Here is a 23505-nt window from a genome sequence, read left to right as displayed (position 1 = left end):
ATATTTCTTGACTGAGTTCCTTGAATGGCCCAGATGTCAGGAGGGTTCCAAAGAAGGAGTTTGTGGAATGCTAGGACATTTCATGAGCAGTCCTGTCATTGGACTAGGGAGTGCTGCTTAAACTTCTTGACCCCAATGAATGATAAGAAATACATCATCACCCAGTACTGTATATACACATATACATACATGTAAGTTTAAATGCAACAAAAACTTTTAGAACTGTACTTCCAACATACTCACTGCATACATAAGATATACCTTGATTTTTGTATTCTGTTCCACATTATTCTTTTTCACTTTTTAAAAATATTATGGTTGCTACCTTCTAAATTGATTTCATTTCCCATTAATGAGTTGTTATCCACAGTTTAAAAAAAATGTTTTGTTAAGTTACTAACTAGATTTAGGATATAGTAAAGGGAAGTGGAATGTCTGATTGGAATGAAAGTTCTGTCTACCTCAGAAATCCTACTCTAAGGAGTACACACAGAGAAAGTTCTAGAAATTGGAAATGCCCCTAGTATCTTTCTTCCATTTATCTTGTGATTCACTGTTCATACTACAGAAATGAGTTGGGAAGAAAATAGAAAGCTATTCATGCTATGAATTTCCCTTTTAAAACTTTTTTATACATATATTTATTTTAAATTAAGATACCTTTGTTTATAATTTAATAACCCAGCCAACTCTGACATGATGCGGAGAATGCTATATATATTTTTAAGTCATCAGACCTTTCCATTGCAAACAAACCCTAGGTGTTTCAACTCACAAAAGCATAAAACAGCTTTGTCTGTCTGTCTGTCTCATTCCCAGTATACCTTGCAGGCACCAGAAGATGTTTCAAATTTTCAGATTGTTTACTGAATGACTGAATGAATAACAGTTGATGACCTTTCTTACTAAATTTATTTCTAGGTATTTTTTAGCTTTCATTTATTATTGTGAGTAAATTTCAAACACATTTTGATTGAGGGAAGGAATATTTTGAAATTGGTTTATTTTGTCTTCTTTTGACTGATTTTATGTTACTTTATGAAAAATCGCAAAATAGGTATTTTATATGTATACATGAATTTAATAAACTTTACCGCTGCAAATAAAATAAACCCGTGTTTTTTCAACCTACTTATAAAAGCATAATTTCAGTCAGCCATTTCTTTCGGCAAGAGCCATAAAAAAAAAAGATTGAATGTTAATTGATTTTTAAAGAGAATGGCCCACCCACACCCACCAATATTATCTGTTTTCCTCCTACTCTGCTTGCTGTGTCTGTCCACTTCTCTACTTCCCATCCATCAGACCCCACCTCACATCCTAACTCTTCTTTATCTGCAGTAAGCTATGGCAGAGCTAAGATGCAGGTAGATAATGTCTGTCCTTCTGTGGACCCAAAGTTCTCTATTTGTAAGATGAAGATATAACTGATCAGATCTTAGCCACATTGAGTAGCAAGGAGGATAGTGTATGGACTGAAGATGGTGGGATTGTTCACTGAACGTTAGCTTAGTCAATAGCAGGAAAGCAGGTACAAATGTCCTGTGGTGCGTTGAAGCATGGTCACATATGAATAATTTCAGAAAGCTCATCATGGCTGGAGAACAGAGAGCAAAAAGAATATGTAGGGTGAGCAGTAAGGTTGTACAGGAAGATCAAGGCCAACTGTGTCCATGTACCTTACATTAAGGACTCTGGTCTTGATCCCAGGATCAGTGGGAAGCAGTTGAAGTGTTTCTGGAGGGCAGACAGGATCAGGTTTGCACTGTATACTCCAGCCACACTAGAAACATTGGAGAAGAGATGAAAATGGCCAAAAGAAGTAAAACTATAAGAAATGGAAGTAAAACTGTAAGAAATGAATACTGTCCAACACACTTGAAAAAAAGGAACAGAGTAAGCAGATGTGAATAGAAGAGCTAAAAGCCAGGAAATTAATACAGTAAATCCTGGTCACGGGGAATGGATCAGCTGCAGCCAGCGTGGTGGAGCACATGCTAGGGAACTTAAGGGACAGGGTCACCATAGCACAGGAATGCTTAGAATCCCTTCCAGGGGCCATATTTTATGTATCTTTAAACTTTCTTCAGCCTGGCACTCAGTGCTTGGAATATGAACAGTACTCAGAGTCCAGCTGTGTAACAGTACAATAAAATGCTCCACTTCCATGAGCTTACCAACATCTTAAACTATTTGTAATAATGGAAAGTGGGTAATGAACTAAGTTAACACATACTCAGTTGCACTTGAAAACATACTATCCCATACTATTTATATGATACCAGAGTCATTTTTAGTGTCAGAAGCTTCAATTTAATTTTTGAGAAAATTTTGGATAAAAATTGAGGGAATAAAATGCCTTTTTTAGGTTCCTTTGTAAATGAAAAATGACTAAACTCTTCATTTAAGCAGATAACCAACTGATTGAAAGTAGTGGCTAATTTAAAACTACCATTTTCCAACTAACTAGTATCTTATTTTTTGCCATGCAGTATTCTGTAAATACAGATGATTAACAATTCATGTACACTGTTACGGGCATTTCATATTAAATGGCAGAGGGGGATATGTGCTGTGTGTTTTGGCTATGGAAGTTAATATAAAGGGTTGGCATGAGGAGAATTTGGTTGGATTTTCAGCCTCTCTTTCAAGGGCTGCTTAAGGATTCTGAAATTTCCTCTCTAGCTAGAAAGAATGTAAAATAAGGGTAAAATTTTATTCTTACTGCAATACCAGCTGACTGCATTTTAATGGGCTATAGTGTCACTGTTGATTTATTGCCCTTTTTTGTTCTTTTATGTGTTATATTTGTCATTTTGCTGTGGCAGTTTCATCTATAAAACAGTATAGCTACAAAAAAAAAAATGGTAAGAGGATACAGGCATACCAGGAGGGATGCTGTCCCTTTTTTCTTGACATTTTTTTGGATGAAATATTGAGTCAAATGTCAAGTATTTGATTTCAGAAATAATGTATTTTAAAATCTATATGTTGCACTGAAATTGTTTTCCATGTTTATCTATTATTATTATTACTAGTTTTTGAGACAAAGTCTCACTCTGTCTCCCAGACTGGAGTGCAGTGGCACAATCTCGGCTCACTGCAACTTCTGCCTCCCAGGTTCAAGTGATTCTCCTGCCTTAACCTCCGGAGTAGCTGGGAATAAGGCATGCACCACCATGCCCAGCTACTTTTTGTATTTTTAGTAGAGATGGGGTTTCACCTTGTTGGCCAGGATGGTCTCAAACTCCTGACCTTGTGATCTGCCTGCCTTGACCTCCCAATGTTTTCCATTTTTATTTTGTAAACTTAAGATTTTGTTTTTTTAGATGGAGTCTTGCTCTTGTTGTCCAGGCTAGAGTGCAGTGGTATGATCTCAGCTTACTGAAACCTCTTGTCTCCCAGGTTCAAGTGATTCTCCCGCCTCAACCTCCTGAGTAGCTGAAACTATAGCCGTGTACCACCACACTTGGTTAATTTTTGTATATTTAGTAGAGATGGAGTTTCACCATGTTGGTCAGGCTGGTCTTGAACTCCCGATCTTGTTATCCGCCCGCCATGGCCTTTCAAAGTGCTGGGATTACAGGTGTGAACCACTGCACCTCACACCAATGATTTCTCTGTAAAATATTTTCAATGTATAAGAACAGTTTAATTTTTTGATATTGTTTTGTGTTTTTCCTTTCTATCAGCAGTGTGATAAAGGAAAACAAAACAATATTTTATACTGCCTTTTGTTTGCTTCAGACATAGAGCTTTCTGGCTTCAATAACATGTATTGAAATATTATATTTTAGGAAACCTACCTTTTAATTTTGATATTAATTTGAATATCTAAAAAGAACACTGAAAGGAAAGTTTTGAAATCAAAATTAGCCAAGAGTTTGGTAGAAGATACAAAATACTGTGAAAAAGAAAGTACTTGTAGATTCAAGAAAACACTTGAAGATTTTTGCATGAAAGATTTTATATTGATAGTTAAATTGTTCTTACCTTTTGGATAAGGAAATATTTCAATTTTTAAGTAAAATTCAACCAGTTTATTCTTGATAATAATACAAATGAGAAAGGCCTGAATGTTTCTTAAGTATTTATCAAAACTGAATGGCAGCATGTGTCACTAGTTCTTTCTCTTTACTCCAGTAACTAACTAGACACATAGTTGCTGTTCACCATCTATACTGTTAATAGACACCAACTGTGATATTTTGATTTTCATTCTTTTATTTTAGAAAATTATTGTTACAATTTAAAATGCAAGGAACCAAAATTCAGTCTGACAGCTTTAAGTCTAAAGATCCCAGTGATGTCCATTAGCATCTGTAGGCAAAGGGCTTTGTTATACTGCTATGTGATTAATGTGGTTGACTTTGGATTTAGGCTGTCTTATAAATAAACACTTTAAGATTAAAATTATTATAAAATGTCTAGTACTTGTGAGAATTATTTGAAAATATTTATGGTTGTGATCCAATATATTAGATCCATTCAGAATGGGAAAGAAGTCAGAATATTTTTCATCATCATAAGACAGCAGGATGTAGAGGAGGCAACAGATGGAGAAAGTATCAAGGATACATTTAGAATAAACAACACCCCTTTTGGAAGAAAGGATTCTTGTTTTAAATACTTCCACCAACCTTGTCAAAGAATCAAAGGAGCATTCGGGCCAGTGAATGAAAGGGGAAAAAGCACAGTCCTTAGAGCAAGGTGCACTTCATTTGCCTTTTCAGCAGCATTAATGTTGAAACATGTTCTTCCATGTCTTCAGTAGGCTGAGAGTGAGGCCTAAAGTCTTTTAAAAATTAACTTCTGGTCAGGCTCGAAAGCTCACAGCTGTAATCCCAGCATTTTGGGAGGCCAAGGTGGGTGGATCACCTGAGGTCGGGAGTTTGAGACCAGACTGACCAACATGGAGAAACCCCGTCTCTACTGAAAATACAAAATTAGCCGGGCATGGTGGTGCATGCCTGTAATCCCAGCTACTTGGGAGGCTAAGGCAGGAGAATCACTTGAACCTGGGAGGCAGAGGTTTCTGTGAGCCAAGATTGCATTATTGCACTCCAGCCTGGGCAACAAGAGTGAAACTCTGTCTCAAAAAGAAAAAAATAAATAAATAAAATTAACTTGTAAGATTCTACCATGCTAAAAATATTGCCTGCCTCTCCAAGCTGCAACATGCACATACTGCTTTTCTACTCTTAGAATTGCCATTGTTGTTTTTAATGTGAGGGGATCTTGTATTTGGCTCTCATTTCTGATTCTCAAGTCAAGGCTTTTCCAGCTTAGCTACCCTATATTCTTTAAATAACCTCTGTCTGGGAAGATTGTCCTTAGGAAGAGGGCCAGAGAGGTCACTCTCCATGGTTGAACTGTTGAGCAAGAGCCCTTGTCCAGCTGCTGTCCCATCTCAAATGCTTGTTGGCTGGAAAGCCAGGGCTCCATGAAGCTGCAGGGCATGGTGCCTCTTCTGAGAGCATCACTTTCCTTAATGTAAATAATGCAAAAGCTTTTATTGTCAAAAATTAATGTATTGTGGAATAAAATGCAACATTTGCATGCTTTATTAGAGAGATCAAAAGTCTTAAAAAAAAATGTCAAGCTTGCAGTGGGCCACTTAGGATAAAGCTGAGCTTCCTGCTGGAATTCATTTTTTCTCCTGTCCCTACTGGTACAGATGATGGGAAAGTGTCCCTCAGGGATAGACTCCAGATCATTTTCAAACCCACATGGCCCACTTCCTCAGGCAGTTTTCCAATATGTTACATAGGAATGCGGACTTAACAGTTTCCCTGACTGTGATTTTAAAAGTAAAGTTCACATAGGAACTCTGGGACCCAATGCACACAGTTTAGAAAACATGTACACAGCAAGTAGCGGCTTCAAGTCCAGGCTTCTTGGGCAAATCTCTTGATCTCTCAACATCTCAGCTTTCATATCTTTAAAACAGGGAGCATACTATTTCTTTACCTCATAATGGTGAGACATCAAGTGCAAAAACATACGTAGAGTAGAGCACAAAGCTGGCTCCAAGGTAAGGCAGTAGAAATAGCAGTTCTGGTGTGTCTTGTGTGGCTTTGTTGTTGTTACTCTAATATAGGATTGTCTTATGGCCCATGAGGCTTTCAAGATGACTCAATAATTAATACAGGCCACTGCCAATTCCAAGTTATCACTGGAGCTCTTCGGAGATGTTCAAAATTGAACCTCTGGAAAAACAAATGGATTTCTTGATGGTATGTAAGGTATTATGTGCATGAACACCATGTGGATGCTGTGGTTTCCAAGAGCATCAAAGCAAGAGAGAGACTTTATTATTCTATCACATGTGAAGACCTGTAATGAATCTCCCACTGATGATATTTTCCATTTACCTGTCTTTGGGATATAAGAGCATCAGCATGACTTGGGCTGTTATCTTGCTGTTGGCAATGACAACCAATGCTGGTGTTGGTGATGCTGGTGAAAAAAGTTACTACATTTTCAAATACAGCTATTTTATTTCAAGTAGTAATAGCCCAAAACAGAGCAAAACCTATCTTGTACTTCCCTGCCACCCAGCACACTGAATAGAACACCAGGCTCCCTTTCTTGGCTATTGGAGGTTTCCTTGTCCCTCAGTATCCTTAGTTTAAATGAGAACGCCTTTCTTTATGTTTATCCTTTAGCAACATCAGTTCTCAAGAGAGCATGAGGGGATGTACTCTAATAGAACTCTATTAATATGGATTATAGATTACATCATGTAATAAGCTTCATACCTTTCAGATACTAGGTATGAAAGTAGATAAATAGAAAGTTATTTGTAAGGGAATGAGAGGCCTTACTTAGAAGTAGGTCTTAGCCATGAATTTTCTTCAACATGCTGTTTTCCTGTTTAAAGGAATAAGTATCTCTGAGAAATTATTTGAAAATAAACTTGGCACCTGCCTAGAGTTAATAAATGGCATCTGCTTAGCATATTGATCAGTATCTCTGATGAGCTTTTCCATTTACTCTAGTAAATATCCAAGCAATGCATCAGTTGAGCAGTGTAATTGATGTTCAATTTAATATGTGTAATTTACTTATTGGTGTTGCTAACGATGCACTTACTAATTATGGCTTATTATTAATTATAGTATATTCAAGTTAGAGCTCTCAGTCAAAACACATACTGGCATGCCAACTTTTGTCTGAGATTTGGTATAGGTGTTGTCCTTACAGTGATTTAATTTTGTCTTTTTTACTCAGGATTGTATGTTATATCTCTTCACAGTTAACATGATACCAAACAAAAGTCTTTGTGATTGAACTACCAATTCATTGGGTTGTCCTTACATGTCTGAATAATTTCTTTAGCTATTGGTATATGTTTATGTACAAATGCACATACATGCACATAGGTAAAGACCACATCAAAGTGAGTTACATGTGTCTTTTAGCCAATTTAAGGGGTTAATGATGGGAATTATTTGTATTTCTGCCTTCTGTGAGTAACGAAGTCAGAAAATGCTCATAGGAATGCAATAGCCATTTTATTATGTAAAATTACTTTTAATAGTTTGAATCCTACTAGCATCTTATTAGACATTTCTCTGTTTTTTTATATTCTGAAGAGCCTCAGACCATTGTAATGACTATACAGCAGAAATTTTGGCTAGTTTAAAGATTTCTAAAACAAATTCCATAGGATCATGACAAATGACCTATATTTAATTACAAGTACTGAGTTTATAACTTATACTCACTCATGTCTCTCTGATATGTACCCAGTTAGCTTTCTACTCATTGATGGATATGTATTTCACAGCTTTGAGTGCTGAAAATACATTTTGCCACTCGTATTTCTTTCCATGCTCTGAATTTCTGTTAGTCTCTTTTTATCATTGCTGAAACTTTGGCCAGCAAATTTTCTGGTAAGGATTTTGTCTTAGTCTCTTTCCTGCTGCTATAACAGAATACCACAAATTGGGTCATTTATAAACAATAAAAGTTTATTTGACTCATGGTTCTGGAGACCAGGAAGTCCAAGAGCATTGTGCTGGTATTTGGTAGGGTCGTCTCATGACAGAAGGCAGAGCAAGCACATAAGACAGAGCAGAAATTAGACCAAACTCAATCAGAAACCCACTCCCACAATAACAACAGTAATCCACTCATGAGAACTCTGACCTCACGATTTAGTCACCTCTTAAGGGCTCCACCTCTTAATGCTGACTATTACAATGGCAACTAAATTTGCAACATGAATTTTGGAGAAGACATTCAAACCACAGTAGACTTTCATCAGTCATCACCATACTAAGAAAAATCCATCTTTTCTGCATTGGCCATCTCTTGGCATCGTCAGTGAAGCTCATGTTCAGACATCTTCCTTCTTTCTTAGCATGTTGTCTTTTTGCTCATGTAAGATTATCCAAAGGCAGCCACGGAGGCCTTTCTTAATAAACCGTCTATAAATATTGGAAATCTGTGGAGGAGAGACCATGAAATATTTCTTGTTGTCTTTCTTTATTTTTCACTTCTACTTCTTCCTCCTTTTTGTTTCCCATCATGCCCATTGCCCAATGTCTAAGGATTTTAAATAGAAAAAAAGAGTACAAATGAGAAAGACAGGAAAAAAGTGAGCTTCATCCTGAGAGATCTTTGATTCAGCAAACATGCTGTCACATGTACTGTGGACACATGAAAAGATATGAGCCATGTCATGTGAGAGCCACAAAGTTGAGTAAGACTAATTTTAAGGAATTTATGTTTAGTATATGACATAAAGGATTTACCTAAATAACTGAATTCAAGGTTGAAAATAGTAAGTTCTGTGCAAGAAGGGTGAAGCAAGGTGCCCTAGAAGTTCAGGAGGAGAGAGAATACTTTTCTGCAAAGCAATTAGGAGCAGTATTTGGGATGTGTAGCCTTTGAAGATGGGTAGAATGATTTGAACCTACTCAAATTGAGTAGGGAAAGCTCCTACGCAGCAGGAACAAAGGCCTTGAGAAGGGAAATATTGAGGGTATGGGGAAATTGGGCATTTCCATTTGGTGTATTTCAGAAAGAAGAGTGGTATAATATTAGGAAAGGCAGTTGGAGTTATCTCACGGAAGGCCTTTTGAAATTATCATTTAGAAGCTCTTGGGTTTTGTTTTTTTTAATGAAAGAGTGACTTGATTGGATGATCAATATGGCTGCAGTATGTCAAAGACACTAGCTAAGGTGCCTACTTTGAGTCAGGTATAAAAGTCCAGAAGAGAAATAGACCAGGGTCATGGCAGTGAGAATGAAGAAAAGATGAAGAAAAGAAAAATAAAGCATTTTTAGACTTGTTAGAGATTGGGAAGGACAGTAATAACTAACCTGTCTCGTGCCAGGTGACTCTTCTTTAACCCAAGGGCAGAATAAACCTCCTTTGTAATTTATTCCCGTTTTATGAACTGAATACAACCAAAATTCATTTACTTGCTCTTTTATTGAATACTGACTGACTACATTGTGCATAGACAGGGGAAAGCCTCTCTCAGCATTTCTCTTTAAGAACTTGAACTCCTGCTTTTAAGTTTATATGTTCAAAAATATTTTTCTCCATCTGTACACATACCTCTCATGGCTATTGTTGTCTTTACAAATACTTCCTGCATCTTTTACAATATCCATTCAGTGAAGGCTTGTCAAGTGCCCACCGTGTTAAAGAGACTGTTAATCACTAAACAGCAAAGGTGATAAGAAAGGATCCTTTCTTTGGTTTTCATTTTTATTTTTATTTTATTTATTATTATTTTCTTTTATGTTTAGAAAGGATCCTTACTCTTGGGAAGCTCCAGTGGCAGGTACCTTTTCTCCTTTGTGGTCCTTCTTTTCTGCCTTGTCAATCATTTATGTTTGTTTGCTCTGATTCCTTTTCATCATCCACATGATGACTAGTATATCATGCTTCAGGATTATGTGCATGCCATTACTCTAGTACATTTCAGAATTGTATTGATCATATTACCAGATCTTTCTTTTCTGCACTTTGGCCAGGAAGTCCTTTGTCCTCTTGTTTTTCTTTCAGAATTACTAGTTCTTTATTGCGTTGTTCTGCACTTTTCTTTTCCATTATTTTGTTAGGCTCTCCTCTTTACAACTGACCAAGATCACTTTAAACTTGAATCTTGTATTCCATAGCATGAGCAATAATCACTCGAGTTTTCTGTATTATATTGGGGGACACTGTAGTGCAATGAAATAGGAGTAGCCTTCACAGTCAGACACGGTTCGGAGTGTAGCCCCATCCCTTCTCTTTCACTGAGGTTAGGACAAGCTGTTTATCCTGATGGCTTCTGTTGCTTCAGTTTCCTCATTTGTAGAATGTTATTAATTAAACTTCATGGAATAATATTAAATAAAAAGTATATAAGGTACCCAGCATATAAAGTAGGTCTTCAAAAAGGTTAGCTTTCTTCCTTCCTATCTAATTTAGTAGCCTCAGGCAGTTGATCAATACATGTTAAATTCCTTTACAATTCACAGTGTCTTCCAATCTCTACATACTGTGGCTAGTTATAAACTAGGATTAGATTCCACCAGGCTGGCCTCTTCATTGTATAAAAGGATCTTTTCAAATAGTGCAATGATGGAAATTGGATCGCTGAGAAAGTAAGATATTATTATATCAGGAGATGTTTTAAAAATGGTAACACAATTACATTTTTTTTCTCCTTTTGCCATAGTCTGAAAAACTTCCCCACTCATAATTTGGAGCCATGGTTCTAGAGTGGGGTTTTTCTTTATGTTGTGTAGGGAATCCCCAAAGGTGTTAAATAAATTCCCAGGTCCTACCTCAGACCTTTGATCCAGAATCCATGGGGAACCCAGCCATCTGCGTGTTTCAAAAGCTCTCCAAATGATTCTTTGGCCCAGCCTGAGTTTTAAACTTCCTGTGATTGGAGACCCTATGTTCTCGAATATACTAAACAGAATGCTACAATTAATATAAGCCATATTTATTAAAGCCCTTTATTACTTGAGGAGATATTGTGTGTTTACTAAATGAGAGTCTGGAGAGTACATGACTTTCACTCTCTCTTAAGACTCTGAGTCCTCATCACAATTCTAAAAGGCCACCTTTTGTGTGTGTAGCTCTTAGGCCCGGTGAAAGACATGTCATACATCTCATGCAATTTGTTAGGCTCTACATTTTTTGAACCTCAGAAATACTGATACTTCTAGCAAGCATACAGAATAGACTAGGTATACTTACTTTTTGATGAGATGGTGAATGACAAATTTCAGGCAACAGGAAAAGTTCTAAGGGGCTTTTGCAAACAGCAACTGCTTTGTGCAGGAAGCTGTGGTGATCCTTTCTCCCACAGGAAAAAAATGTGAAGAGGTAAACATAAGATCTAGACTACGACCTAAAATACAAATCCAGAAGAAAATTTGAGGGACTGTAGGTTTCCATCTTAATTCCTTCAGAGTTTAGTTTCAAGTGAACGGTTGGAAACTTCCATTTTGAATTATGTCATCCTCAAGAATCATCTATTTCAGAATCAGCCACCCCCACTTCCTTTCTTGATTATTCACTTTATGTTCAAAGTGCACACAATAATAATTGATAACTTATTATTGACAATTTGTTTCCCTATTTTATTACTTGATAATGATATGAGAAATTCAAATGGAAAAAATAAAACTATTTCATCAAAATAGTAAGAACAGTAATAATTCTCGTGGACGTTTAGTATCCAGATGGTAAGTAATAAGGCTCTGATAGATCATCTTTTCCATAGGTGTCAGCCAGTCAATAAATGAGAGCAGTAACTGTCATGAAATTAGGATAAAAATAAAAAAGTAGATTGATTTTTTTTTAGAGAGGTATATATCAAAGAATCCAGTATCACAGTTTTATACGAAAAATTCTGTTTCTGATTATTACTTGTATGTTTGCCCTACAGTGGAAATTAGGGACAGAGGAAGCGTTATAAATTCAAAAGCACAATCAGGTTACAAAGGATACACAAGTGTGATTGTAGATTATTCCAGGAGTATGATTGACTTCACATTCCCAGAAGAAAAACAATGATATGTAATTTAAATGAAAAATCTAGGAGGTGTTTGTGATTATGTATAAAGTAAAGAAGGAACAGCTGAAAAAAAACTCAACAAGGCTGCAAGGGATTTTACTTCTCTGGGCAGCAAGACCTGAATGAACTGTCTCACAATGATCTTTAAAACAAGGATGTTGCTATTTTTAAGAGAAAGTATAGAAATTTACCTTGGCATAGGTTCACACACACACACACACACACACACGCACACACACAAATGTAAATTAATTAAAATAGAGTCTCTACTCCATAAAAGTCATAAAAATGCTAGCACAAAGTGATTACGTACTCAATTTAAATTTTAGAGTAACTTTTGGGACCAGTGCTCTTTGAAACACACTTGAAGAAACAATATTTTTACATATTTCCACTGCTTCCATTTTATTTTCTTCTTTTAGCTCTTCTCCCTATCTCATCTCTTAAGATTTTTCAATCTCCTCAGCGTTTCTTTTCAGCAGTTCCTGTTGTTACTGTCCTTAGCCCCTTTTTTTCTCTTTCTCCCCCAAATACCAAGAGTGACATTGTGGTATTTGGTTTGCCACTGAAACCTTTTGCATGTTGTGTGAATGGGGTTTTTCAGGTTCAATTCAGACATTGAACCCAACACACAGCCCCAGCAGGAGGCTGGCCATGTAGTCCCAGAGCCATTGTGGGTGTTGTCCCCTGTACACAGCTGACTGTACCTCTGTGAGTGTCTTGTGTCCTGCTCATTTCAGCCACCCTCCAGTTCAGGAGGCTCGGGGCTTGGGTGGGGCAGTAACTTCCCCATGGCTTCCCGACTTCCTTCCCCTCCCTTCTACAGTGAGCCTGTATATTGCTGCCCAGTTGGTTTCAAGGCACCACCCTGTTATTCTTTGTGGTTATTTATTAAATTTAGTCCAGGCTGTCATACCCAGTGAGCAGTACCCATCCCACCATAAAGCTTCAGTTCCAAACCCTCTCCCAAAACACTCCCAGCCCCTCCCCAGATCCTGCTCATGAAGCTAGTGTGTGACCCTAGTAGAGGCCCCTTTGTTCTGGTTTAAAAGGCACTCTTCCCATCCAGCCTTGAAACCCTCCCTCTCCTTCTAGCCCTTCACTGTTGCAGCCTCTGACAAGGAGCCCTTCCTCATCTCCCTCCACTCTTGGCAGCTGGGCTTTCTAGCTCACCTCTGACACTTAAGGCTTCTTGCCTTGTTTGCTGTGGTCAACTCCCTGAAGCAAGAGGCTCAGACTCAACTCTAATTCCCTTGCAGAGCCTGGTTCCAGTACCTCAAGCACAAAACGTACTAAATAAGGGGTTGTTAATTCGGAGGCTGTGGAAGCCGAGATTAGCTACAGCATATGAACAGGACCGCCTAGCCTGCGTCCACAGCTGCATGCCTTATATTTAAAGGGAACATCTGAGTGTTGCAGGGATGCTTCTGTATCTCTGATCTGACCAATGGTCACTCCCCTCCCCACCTTTGGGATGTAAGTCTGAGTAGGGATCACTCCCTACCATTTGTTTGTTTTTTTTCTCCTCTTCCCCTTCTTTATCCTAGCTAGGAGGAGTAAAGAGAGGGCCCAGCACTCCGCATGCTCCTGGATACACCCACAGCCCTACTTCCCACCCTCACCGTTGGCCTGAGGTCATGAGTATTACTCTCACTGGCCTGTCTTAGCCCCCTTCCCAGTCTGTCCAATCCTATTTTCTGTGTCCTTAGAACTCCTAGACAGCTACTGTCAAATCCCACCCATGCCCATCCTGGGACATCCCTCCCTTCCCTCTTCTAGACAACTTCAACACTTCTTGGCCTCAGATTTCTCATACCTCCACTCTGGTCCCCAGTGTCCTCTCATCTTGCTTCATTTTTCCCTGGGAAAATGAAGCCACCAGAAGAAACCGTTCAGATGCTCCTCTCCCAGACCAGCACAATTGCTCCCCTGAGAGCCTGTGTGCTGCTGCATGTATGACTTTCCGCTGTTCTTCTGGGTGAGACATCAGCCCTCCTGGTTCTGTGTGCTGGTCCCACCTCCCGCCTCTGCAAGGGCTTCCCTCCAGCAGGCAGCTCCTTTCCCTCCTGCATCATCAACTTCCCCTCTTTGTTGTATCATTAGCATTCACATTCAGAGATGCTGTCATTTCTTCCATCTTAAGAAGTAAAAGACTGTCTGATGATTCCTTTCATCCTCTCTGGCTGCTCCGTGTGGATGTTCCTTGTGTCTGTATTCACCTGGACCTCCTCCTCCTCCTCCTCCTCCTCCTCCTCCTCCTCCTCCTCCTCCTCCTCCTCCTCCTCCTCCACCTGGCTGATTTCTGTCCTCCTTGACGCACCCTTGTTTCTCCTGCTCACTTGCTAAGTGCTCCCAGGCTGACTTATGACTGTAATCACCATATTTTTATGACAACCCCAAATTTATGTTCTACACCCGGGTCTCTCCCCTGTATATCCATCCAAGTGCCTACTTGCTATCTCTTTTGGATGTCTAGTGTCTCAAACCTCATTGGTCCAAAACTAAACTCTTGGTCTTTCCACCCACCCTTCCAAATCTGCTCCTTTCACAGTCTGTCCCTGTCAGTCAGTGGCAGCTGCATCTCTCCAGTGACTCCTGCCAGAGACGTGGTTTTTATCCTACCACACTTGACATCCAGTTCATCGGTAAAACTGATGGCTGGACGGTCACAGCATGTCTCCAGTTGGACAGCATCTTGCCACCTGCCCTGCTACCTTCTCACTCCAAACCATAATTGTCTTCCCTGAACCTTCATAATAGCCTCCTAACTGAGGTCTCTGTCTCCACCGTGGCCTTCTACAGCCTGCAGTACACCTGGCTGCTGGAATAGTATTGTTGAATATAAACCAAATCAAGTCCCTCTTCTGCTCAGAATCCTCCCATGGCTTCTCAAACAGAGAGAGTCCTTCCAGTAATCCAAGGTGGTGTCCCTACCCCAAAATTATGCTTCACCTTCTCCGCAGTTCACTGCAATCCAGTTACACTCAGGCTTTCAGTCTCATTTGCACCTTTCCCCCTTTTCCTCCTCCCTGGATGTCAGCCTCTCCCACTCCATTTCCTTTTTCAGGTGTCTGTTCAAATGTTATTTTCTTAGTAATTCCTTCTCCAATCCCCCATCCTAGTAGCTGCCTTGCCCTTACCCACCAGCCCACTCCCTTGATGTTTCTCTAGCATTAGCCCAACGAGACACAATATTGGTTTAAATTGGTATCTGTCTTCCCCACAAGGATTTAAGTTCCAAGAGGACAGAAGTTTTTCTTTTGTCCATCTGCTTACCACTGTATTCCTTAAACAGTGCTTGGCATGCAGTTAGGTACTCAATAAACGCTTGTTGAATAAATTAAGAATATTGCTGGATTTTTTTCCTCCACATTCAAGGTCAGCCTTGCACTAGTCACGACTGTGCAGAGTTCTGCAGCCAAGCTGTCCCCAAGGTCCTTCCTGACCCTGCCACTCCCCTCCTTTTGGGAAGGCTTCCCAGTCACTCTAGGTGAAAGCAGCCCATGCTGTGGGCAGCATGGTCAGTAGCTCTGGACATCACTGACAGCCTTCATGGCCTTCTGGACTTGTACCCTTGGATCTTCTGGGAAAATTTGTGCAGCCAGTTCAGTAGTCAAAATTGGGCCCAGACCACAAGCCAGTGGCTGAGTACATCGTGTTCTCTGCCTGGCTTGCTGCTGTTATTTAATTTAACATTGAACACTGGGCCAAAGCGGATTGTTTTCTGCCAAGTCGAAAACCAGCTAAATACTGCATTGGATAATCATTCTATTTCTTTTGAGTTTTTCTTACATGCTAGATGTCATATCTGAAATCTTAAGCAATGCCATTTGGCTGAAATACCACTCTTTTTCATTTTCTTGGCCATGATAAAAACAATAACCAGAGCTATCACTAGGAGTCAGTAGAGTGGGCATCTGTGAGGATTATGCTATGTGATTCTAGCAGTCTTTCAGCCTCCATGTAATATGTACCTTATTCATCAGTGTAATTAATATAATACAGTAGCAGGCCTGGATAGTCTCCACAGATAAATGGACACATCTAAGTTTATTCTCTTCAAAAGGAATTAAAGTCACACCACTGTCCTAACAGAATGCACACAAGAAGAGAAAATGCTTTTTAATAAATGATTAAAATTTATACAAAAAAGAAAAAAGTTTATACCATTATAAACCTGGCAAGAAAATAACAAGACAGAGGGAGAAATAGAATGAAAACAATACTTTTGACAAGCAGTTTGTAAATTATACTGTTAAATTCATAGATTTGGGTGAGGAAAAAATAAACAACCATCAGTGGCAACCATACTCTGTCAAAATTATCCCCTGTCCAAGGCCTGCTGACAGGTCATAACCAGAACCACATGTTCCCAAAGTAATAAAAGGTGAGAGAGGAGTATCGAAAGGAGAGCCTAAAGATATTCACTTCAGGCAGGGATAGAGGGGCAGGGCACAGGCAGGAAGGCAGGAACTGAATGGGCAGGGGGCCTGGAGTCAGTGACACACACCCGTCAGGTTATCGAGGGCTGTTTGTGTTTACACTGATGCTTCCGTAGAACCCCAAACCCAAACACTAGAATCCACCCGATGGCCAGTCCCAGGCAGCCTTCCCACCTTTGCTGAGTCAGTGTCCTGTTTAACATGATTGCTACAATGATCACATTGCAACTATGTCAGGCCAAGATAGAACATTTCATTTTCTTGACCTGCAATGTGAAATGAGTCAGTGCTAAGGAATGATAATATGAGTGTACATAGGCTGCATAGCAATGTGCGAGCTGCTTCCTAAAGGGGACGAAAGGCTGCAGGTAACCACTCCTCCTTGGCCCAAAGCAGCATTCACCAGTTCCCGTAGAGCCAGGCCTTCCTCTACTGAGTGTTCACAATGTATGCATTACATCTGTGCTATTTTTCATATTAAAATGTCTTAAGTTAAATAAGTTTTTCTAAACTTTTTTTCCCCCAAGTGTTGAATTTACTGATGTAATTTAGTTACAAAACATACTTTAACTAATTTATTTAGGAAATATACATGGATGACCAGCTATCTATAACTAGTGAAATAAATAGAATGACTTCCAGTATGTCAACCCTTGGAAGAATAAAACCAATTTGATTTTATTTTAAAAATTTGTTTTAATTGGACTCTAAATCAAAAAGGAAAAACATTAGACTTTTTACAATTTTGTGAATTTCAAATGTTACTTCTTTTTGTATGGACTTTTTTTAACTTAAAAAAATTTTTTTATCCACATATACATTTTATCGTTAGGTTTATCCTAGCAATTTATTTAATGTAACAATTTTCTTCCGGTCGACCACCTAATGATATGTTCCAGTAGAATATTGGAGTAGTATATTTCAGATATACTTACCCTAAAGGATAATTAACATTAATACCTTAAAGATTTAACTGGACAGCTAGTTTGAGGGATACTCATTGACTTCCTCTTGACATTGTCAGAAATAAAATTGGCCTGTAGAGCATTCTTCGGAAGGGTTTTTATTTCCTAAGTTGTGCTTTTTGCATCATGCTGTCATTGCTCCTGTCAAATGATTAGAATATGCTTTGTCATGGAAACACTGATGATCTTCTGACTCTTTTCTCCCTGACCTTGACTTACTTCCTGGGGTCAGTCTAATGACTACAGCCATGTTCAGGAGGCAGAGCCTCATGTATAAAATCTTAATAGAAATAACTTTGAAAATAAACATTATTTACATGTTCCTAAAGGAAACAACAACAACAACAACAAAGCAGATGAAAGGTGGTACCCAGCACTCCCTTTCTCAGTGATGAGTCTTTTTGGAGTTCGTCTGCCTGGTCTTGGTCTGCCTTGCGCAAGGGTGCAGACTTAGTGACAGCTAAGGTTTTCATGAGTCAGGTGATGCATGAGTGGAAAACCCCATAACAACGTTGAAAGAGCTGGTTTACAAACACTCCATTTTAATTACATTTTTACTGACACAAAAAGAAAACTCTAAGGTGGAAAATTTGGACATAAAGTAGAAAGAGCTGGTTTACAAACACACCATTTTAATTACATTTTTTACCAACACAAAAAGAAAATTCTAAGGAGGAAAATTTGGACATGAAGTTTCTACTTTCAGAGTGACCTGTCACCTAGTAAGGGTGGCATAATGGATCAGAGCATTATCACATTCTGATTTAAGAAGTACAAGCCCTTTTAAAAAAGAGTCTTTTTAGGGAATTGAATATTACATTCCTAATATATTTCATCCTGAATGCACTTAGCTGAGGAAACATATATTTCATCAGACATGGATTTGACATTCCATCACATTATACAGTAAACAGGACAAATATGTCTCATGTTTTAGACATGAGAAAGGGGAGCTAAGGCAGCCACCGCCACTGTTAGACCTTGGTTATCTCATTTAAACAGATAATAAATGTGGGTGCCAGTAATGTGATCATCAGCAGCTTCCCACTTTGTGAATAAGTTGCTTAGAAGGAGTCTTTTGCCTACCAGATGTGACCTAGATTTAGATTTCCAAAGGCAGGGGGAAAACCTCTATTGTGTTAAAAAAAAAAAAATTGCTGGTAAAATGCATGGCAAATGAGCTTATCTCAGTTTTCCAGGTGTTTGGACTAATATGTTATGGAATTGCTGCTTCATTTATGAAAAATAATTGAGGAAAATGTTCCAGCAAATCAAATTTGGAGAAAGGCTTAGGGATAGCTATTGTGGTGTTAGTAAATTTTTAAATGGCAGAAAGAGCAGGAGCCAATAGAGATAATAAAATATATTTTTTTGAAAAAACTGAGAAGAGTCTCTTAGAAAAGGGTCAGGCATGGATGTGCTATCCAGCTTGTGTTATGGTTTAGTAAAATGTTGAAGAACAACGTGAACAATTACACTCCTTTCAGTGCATATGAAAGCTGTTTAAAAAAATCAAAGCTTGTCTGTCTGCTGGCTCTGATAAGTCTTATTACTCTGTTAAATGCAGCAAAATTTTTTAAAATGTGACATCTTTATTCTCTCTTACCTACTTTCTCTCCTTTTTCATTTCCTTTCATATCCAGGTGCTGCCACTCCAAAACCAGTCCCAGAACCCGAGAAACAGACAGACCATACAGTTAAAATTGCTGGAGTCATTGCGGGCATCTTGCTGTTCGTTATTATATTTCTTGGAGTTGTGTTGGTAATGAAGAAAAGGTGAGCTTCTAGCTGTTGCCAAAAATACAGTTATATCCCATTGTTTTCTGGAATGTTTCCTGTGTGTGAAATACTCAGTTACTGAGCTGGCTTTGATAACCTAGACACATCTGTGAGTCTGTGATTGTTAACATTTTTCATCATGTGGCATGGAAGGTTATGGGACAAAAATTTAGAGTAAATGGCTATGATGCTGTTTGAATATGCAAAGCATAGCATGCCAGAATTATGTAAGCATCCTGTGTCTCCCCACACAGTGGTAAATAAAGCTCTGCAAAATCTTAAAGGCCATGTATTCACCAGGAAATGTTTAGTACCGATTTCCAACATATTAAGACATTTGGTAATCACAAGGACATGAGAAGACTTTCCTTCTATTATAGTGAGGATGATGATGATGATGACAATTTATGGGGCTTTTGTACGTGCACGCATCATGCTAGGGCAAGTAATCAGCACAACATCCAGGAGAAAGAGAATGCCCAAGAATAGCCTGACAGAAAAGTGCAGAGCAGCTCTATGAGAACAAATCATAGAGCAAGTTGTGTGTCTCTCTAGCTCTGGGCACTGCAGCTAACACCTGTAATCTCTGCACTTTGGGAGGTGGAGAAGTGCATGTGAGAACAAATTATAGAGCAAGCTGTGTGGCTGGGAACTGTGGCCGATGCCTGTAATCCCAGCACTTTGGGAGGCAGGTACAGGTGAATCATTTGATCACTTGAGCCCAGAAGTTCAAGACCAGCCTGGGCAACATGGCAAAACCCTGTCTCTACAATAAATACAAAAATTAGCTGGGCGTGGTGGCACACACCTGTAGTCCCAGCTACTGGGGAGGCTGAGATGGGAGGATCACTTGAGCTGTGATCACTCCACTTTCCTCCAGCCTGGGGAACAGAGCAAGACCCTGTCTCAAAAAACAAACAAAGTTGTATATTACAAGAGCCAAGGGATAGTCTGGGCTAAGAGATAAGTGATCTTCACCTCCCATACTTGAAACATATGTAGTGTCTTGTTTTGTGGAAACAAGTAAAATCTTGCTTAATAATAAAATCTTTGATTTATTTAAAAATCAGTACAAAAATACAGATAGTAAGAATTGATGGCATAAATTTTTCCAAATAGAGGGAATATGTAGGTCTTATTCCTTTTCTGTATACTTTCAAAACAGTAGTCATGCAGTGGGAGTGAGTTCATAGATGGTATAAGGTAAAGATGGAGAGGCTGGCAGAGAGAGGACTAGAAAGTCCAATCTCGTCATGGAAGGAGGTCAGCCTTGGGCCTGAGACTATTGATGGCCTTTGGGAAGGTAGTAACATGACCTAATTTTTAGGAATATAACTCTGTTGTTAGGATTGGACACAGTGAGGAAGGGAGAGAGCTCAAATCAGGAAGACCAAGTAGAATGAAGAGAAGAGGCAACTTTAGAAATAGGTAAGAGTTAAATTTTAGTAGTCATTTGGAGAGAAAACAGACAATATAGAAAGAACTTACAGTAGTTCCTGGTTTGGGCAAGTTAGTGGAGATATTTCTATTCACCAAAATGTGAAACATAGGAACTAGAAAATGGGAGGTGGGGTAAAAATGGATAGTTTAGCTTTGCACATTTTAAGTTCGGCACTCCTTTAAAATTAAATGGAGATGTTCACTGGAAAGTGGAATGTGCTGCTGTGGACCAGAAATAATAATTTCCATAGTCTGCAAGTCATTGACATTTCTGGAGCTGAAGCCATAGGTTTGGAGGAGGCTCCTCAGAGTTTTTGTAGAATGAGAAGAAGGATTATCAAGGATGAACGAAAAATTTTCGTTCATCCTTGATAACAGTAATATTTCAGGATGAGTTAACATCCCAATACAGATTCATGCAGCTACACCTTTTCTGCATCTCCCTCCGTTTATGCTTCTGTTCTAGTCAAACCCCAAGGCAAACTGCTGGTTTGTTCGTGGTCACTGGTCTCCATCATTACAACTCTTTTTCCCCACTTGCCACCTGCCCTTAATTTCTTTTGCTCTTTTTTTACCCATCATTTTATTCCTATGTTCATTTTTTATTTTCATTCCATTCCTCTCTGCCTCTCTTTTCTGTACCTTTCTTTACCTATTTATCTCTTTATTTCCTTTTTCCCTTCATATTTCCTTTTTTCTTCCTCTTTATCTTGTGCCTCACCTTTCAGAATTTTTTTTCTGGATGTTCTTTTTTTTTTTTCTGTTTCTTTTTTTTTAAAGATTGGAGTCTTGCTCTTTCGCTAGGCTGGAGTGCAGTGGCATGATCTCAGCTCACTGCCACCTCCACCTCCCGGTTCAAGCAATTCTCCTGCCTCAGCCTCTCAAGTAGGTGGGACTACAAAGGCGTGCGCCACCACACCCATGTAATTTTTCTATTTTTAGTAGCGATGGGGTTTTACCATGTTGGCCAGGATGGTCTCTATCTCATGATCTACCCACCTCCACCTCCCAAAGTGCTGAGATTACAGTCATTTTGAACCACTGTGCCCAGCCTTTCCTAGATGTTCTTCATCCATTCCCTTCCTCAATGTTTATGTAGATAGTTTATTTTTGGCACCAACAGTTTGTACTTTTTTAAAACATGTGACCCAGTATAAGTCCTAAGCAACAATAGGCCCTTCCATGCCTGGACATCTGAACTACACATTTGGAAGAGGTGTATTTTAAATTCTGGGAATATGTTGGATTTTTTTTTTTTTTTTTTTTTTTGTCATCTGGCAAGTTCTCTGTGAGAAATAGCCTGAAACTACTAATCCAGTTGCCCTTGTGACCCTAGCTAAATGTCAGCTAATCCTCCAAGGATCTGTTTCTGCTATATTAATTCATTATTCTACCTGGGTCTCTCAGGTACTCACTAAGGTTGTGTTATAAATTATGCATTGAAGAGATGGCCTTTGGGAACATATGGCCTGGATACAACTTCAGACTAAATGCCAATAAGTCATGTCAGATTTACATGGTTATTTACTAGATGATAATCTTAAAAGGGTTGTTTTCGCAGCATGTATCACTTCTGGATTTGGTTTTTCTGAAAAACAGAGTATGTTCTTTGTCAGACAAATTAGCTGTGCTCATAAATACAAAACTTGCTGTTATCTTTAGATTTGAGCAGTCTTGTACAAACTATCACATTTCATAGAAATTCTCAAAACTTCTAATTGTCCAGGGTTTTTTGCCAAAATTCAAGTCTAAATTTGAAAGGTAGTCTTTTTAAGCAGAAAAGTGAAAGCATAACATTAATCATAGATAAATTATCAGAGTGTTATTGATAGGTAATCACCATATTGTTTGGTTAGAAGAACACTAAATTTAGGTGTGGAATTCCTACATCTGTATGTTAACTGACCTTGTGATTCTGAACTTCTCTGGGCCCGTCTCCTCATTTGTAAGTTGAGAAAACTGAACTAGATGATCTTCGAAGCCCTTTTCAATTCCAGAATATCAGGTTTCCTAGTAGGTAGCAGCCACTGGTGACACTACTATGCATTTACTATTCTAGAAGGTATGGTTTATTGCCATGTTTCCCTACTTAAACCTCTGCAGCAGCTCTTCTCCAGGCTCTGTTGGTTCAGTTCAAGCCCAGAGGTGATGGCTGGTGATAGCTTATCTTCCAGCCACGTTTTCCAGCTTCACACAGGAGGCCCTCAATTAGGAGGGAAGCTGTGGGGAAATGGAAAAACGGAATGAGAGAGAGGGAAGGAAAGGAACTGCCTCAGGTATAGATTTCAATATATTATGAGTTATTTTTGTCAGTTAGAAGCAAATGCTATAAAACTTTGCACTCATTCCTCCATGGGCTGGTTGGCCTATGTTTCCTCTACCACGGCATTCTGAGTCGGCCAACTCAAATATGTGCTGTTGGTCATAAAGACAAACTGGGCCCAAGAGAAAGTGTGGGTGAAACAAATTGATCAGTCCTTCTAGAAATGCAATGAGAAGTCTGTCCTGTGGAGGATGAGCCAGCTGCCATCATCTGTACTTGTCACATACCAGGCCAGCTTCTCTGCTAGCTTGGGAGCAGGAGGACAGCAAATTCAAACACTGGATAATTGGTTGACATTTTATTGGGAGGCATTGTTAATTATTAGTTAAGATTGTTTTGTCTTCTGAAGAATTGATTTTCTATAAAAAACACAGTTGCTAAAGGTGGGCCTTTATCAGAAAATGTGAAGTCTGTTCAGTTCATACTAATGCATGGAAGTATTTAACATATAGTCAATAATGACTAAAAACTGACATGACCATCAGCTTATTTTAGGACGTGCTACAAACCTATCACAA

General features: G+C 38.9%; 1 protein-coding gene and 1 long non-coding RNA gene across 35 annotated transcripts in view; one reads left to right on the top strand and one right to left on the bottom strand.

Moving 5' to 3' along the window:
* PTPRM (protein tyrosine phosphatase receptor type M) overlaps positions 1-23505 on the top strand; it is an 866690-nt gene that overhangs the window by 583061 nt on the left and 260124 nt on the right. For all 34 annotated transcript variants that reach the window (XM_054243977.2, XM_078347758.1, XM_002757062.6 and 31 more), the window contains one exon: positions 19089-19221. In XM_054243977.2, coding sequence (XP_054099952.2) covers positions 19089-19221 — 133 coding nt within the window. The remainder of the gene's footprint in view (positions 1-19088; positions 19222-23505) is intronic.
* Positions 7959-14014, bottom strand: LOC118146646 (uncharacterized). The gene is made up of 3 exons (XR_004732487.3): positions 13855-14014; positions 11216-11369; positions 7959-10603 (listed from the first exon to the last, which is right to left on the bottom strand). It is a non-coding gene; the product is annotated as an uncharacterized LOC118146646 (long non-coding RNA).

The sequence above is a fragment of the Callithrix jacchus genome, chromosome 13, assembly GCF_049354715.1.
Source record: "Callithrix jacchus isolate 240 chromosome 13, calJac240_pri, whole genome shotgun sequence".
In the NCBI taxonomy this organism is placed as follows: domain Eukaryota; kingdom Metazoa; phylum Chordata; class Mammalia; order Primates; family Cebidae; genus Callithrix; species Callithrix jacchus.
The sequence above is the reverse complement of the archived record's forward strand: the minus strand, read 5'-3'. Positions and strand labels throughout refer to the sequence as shown.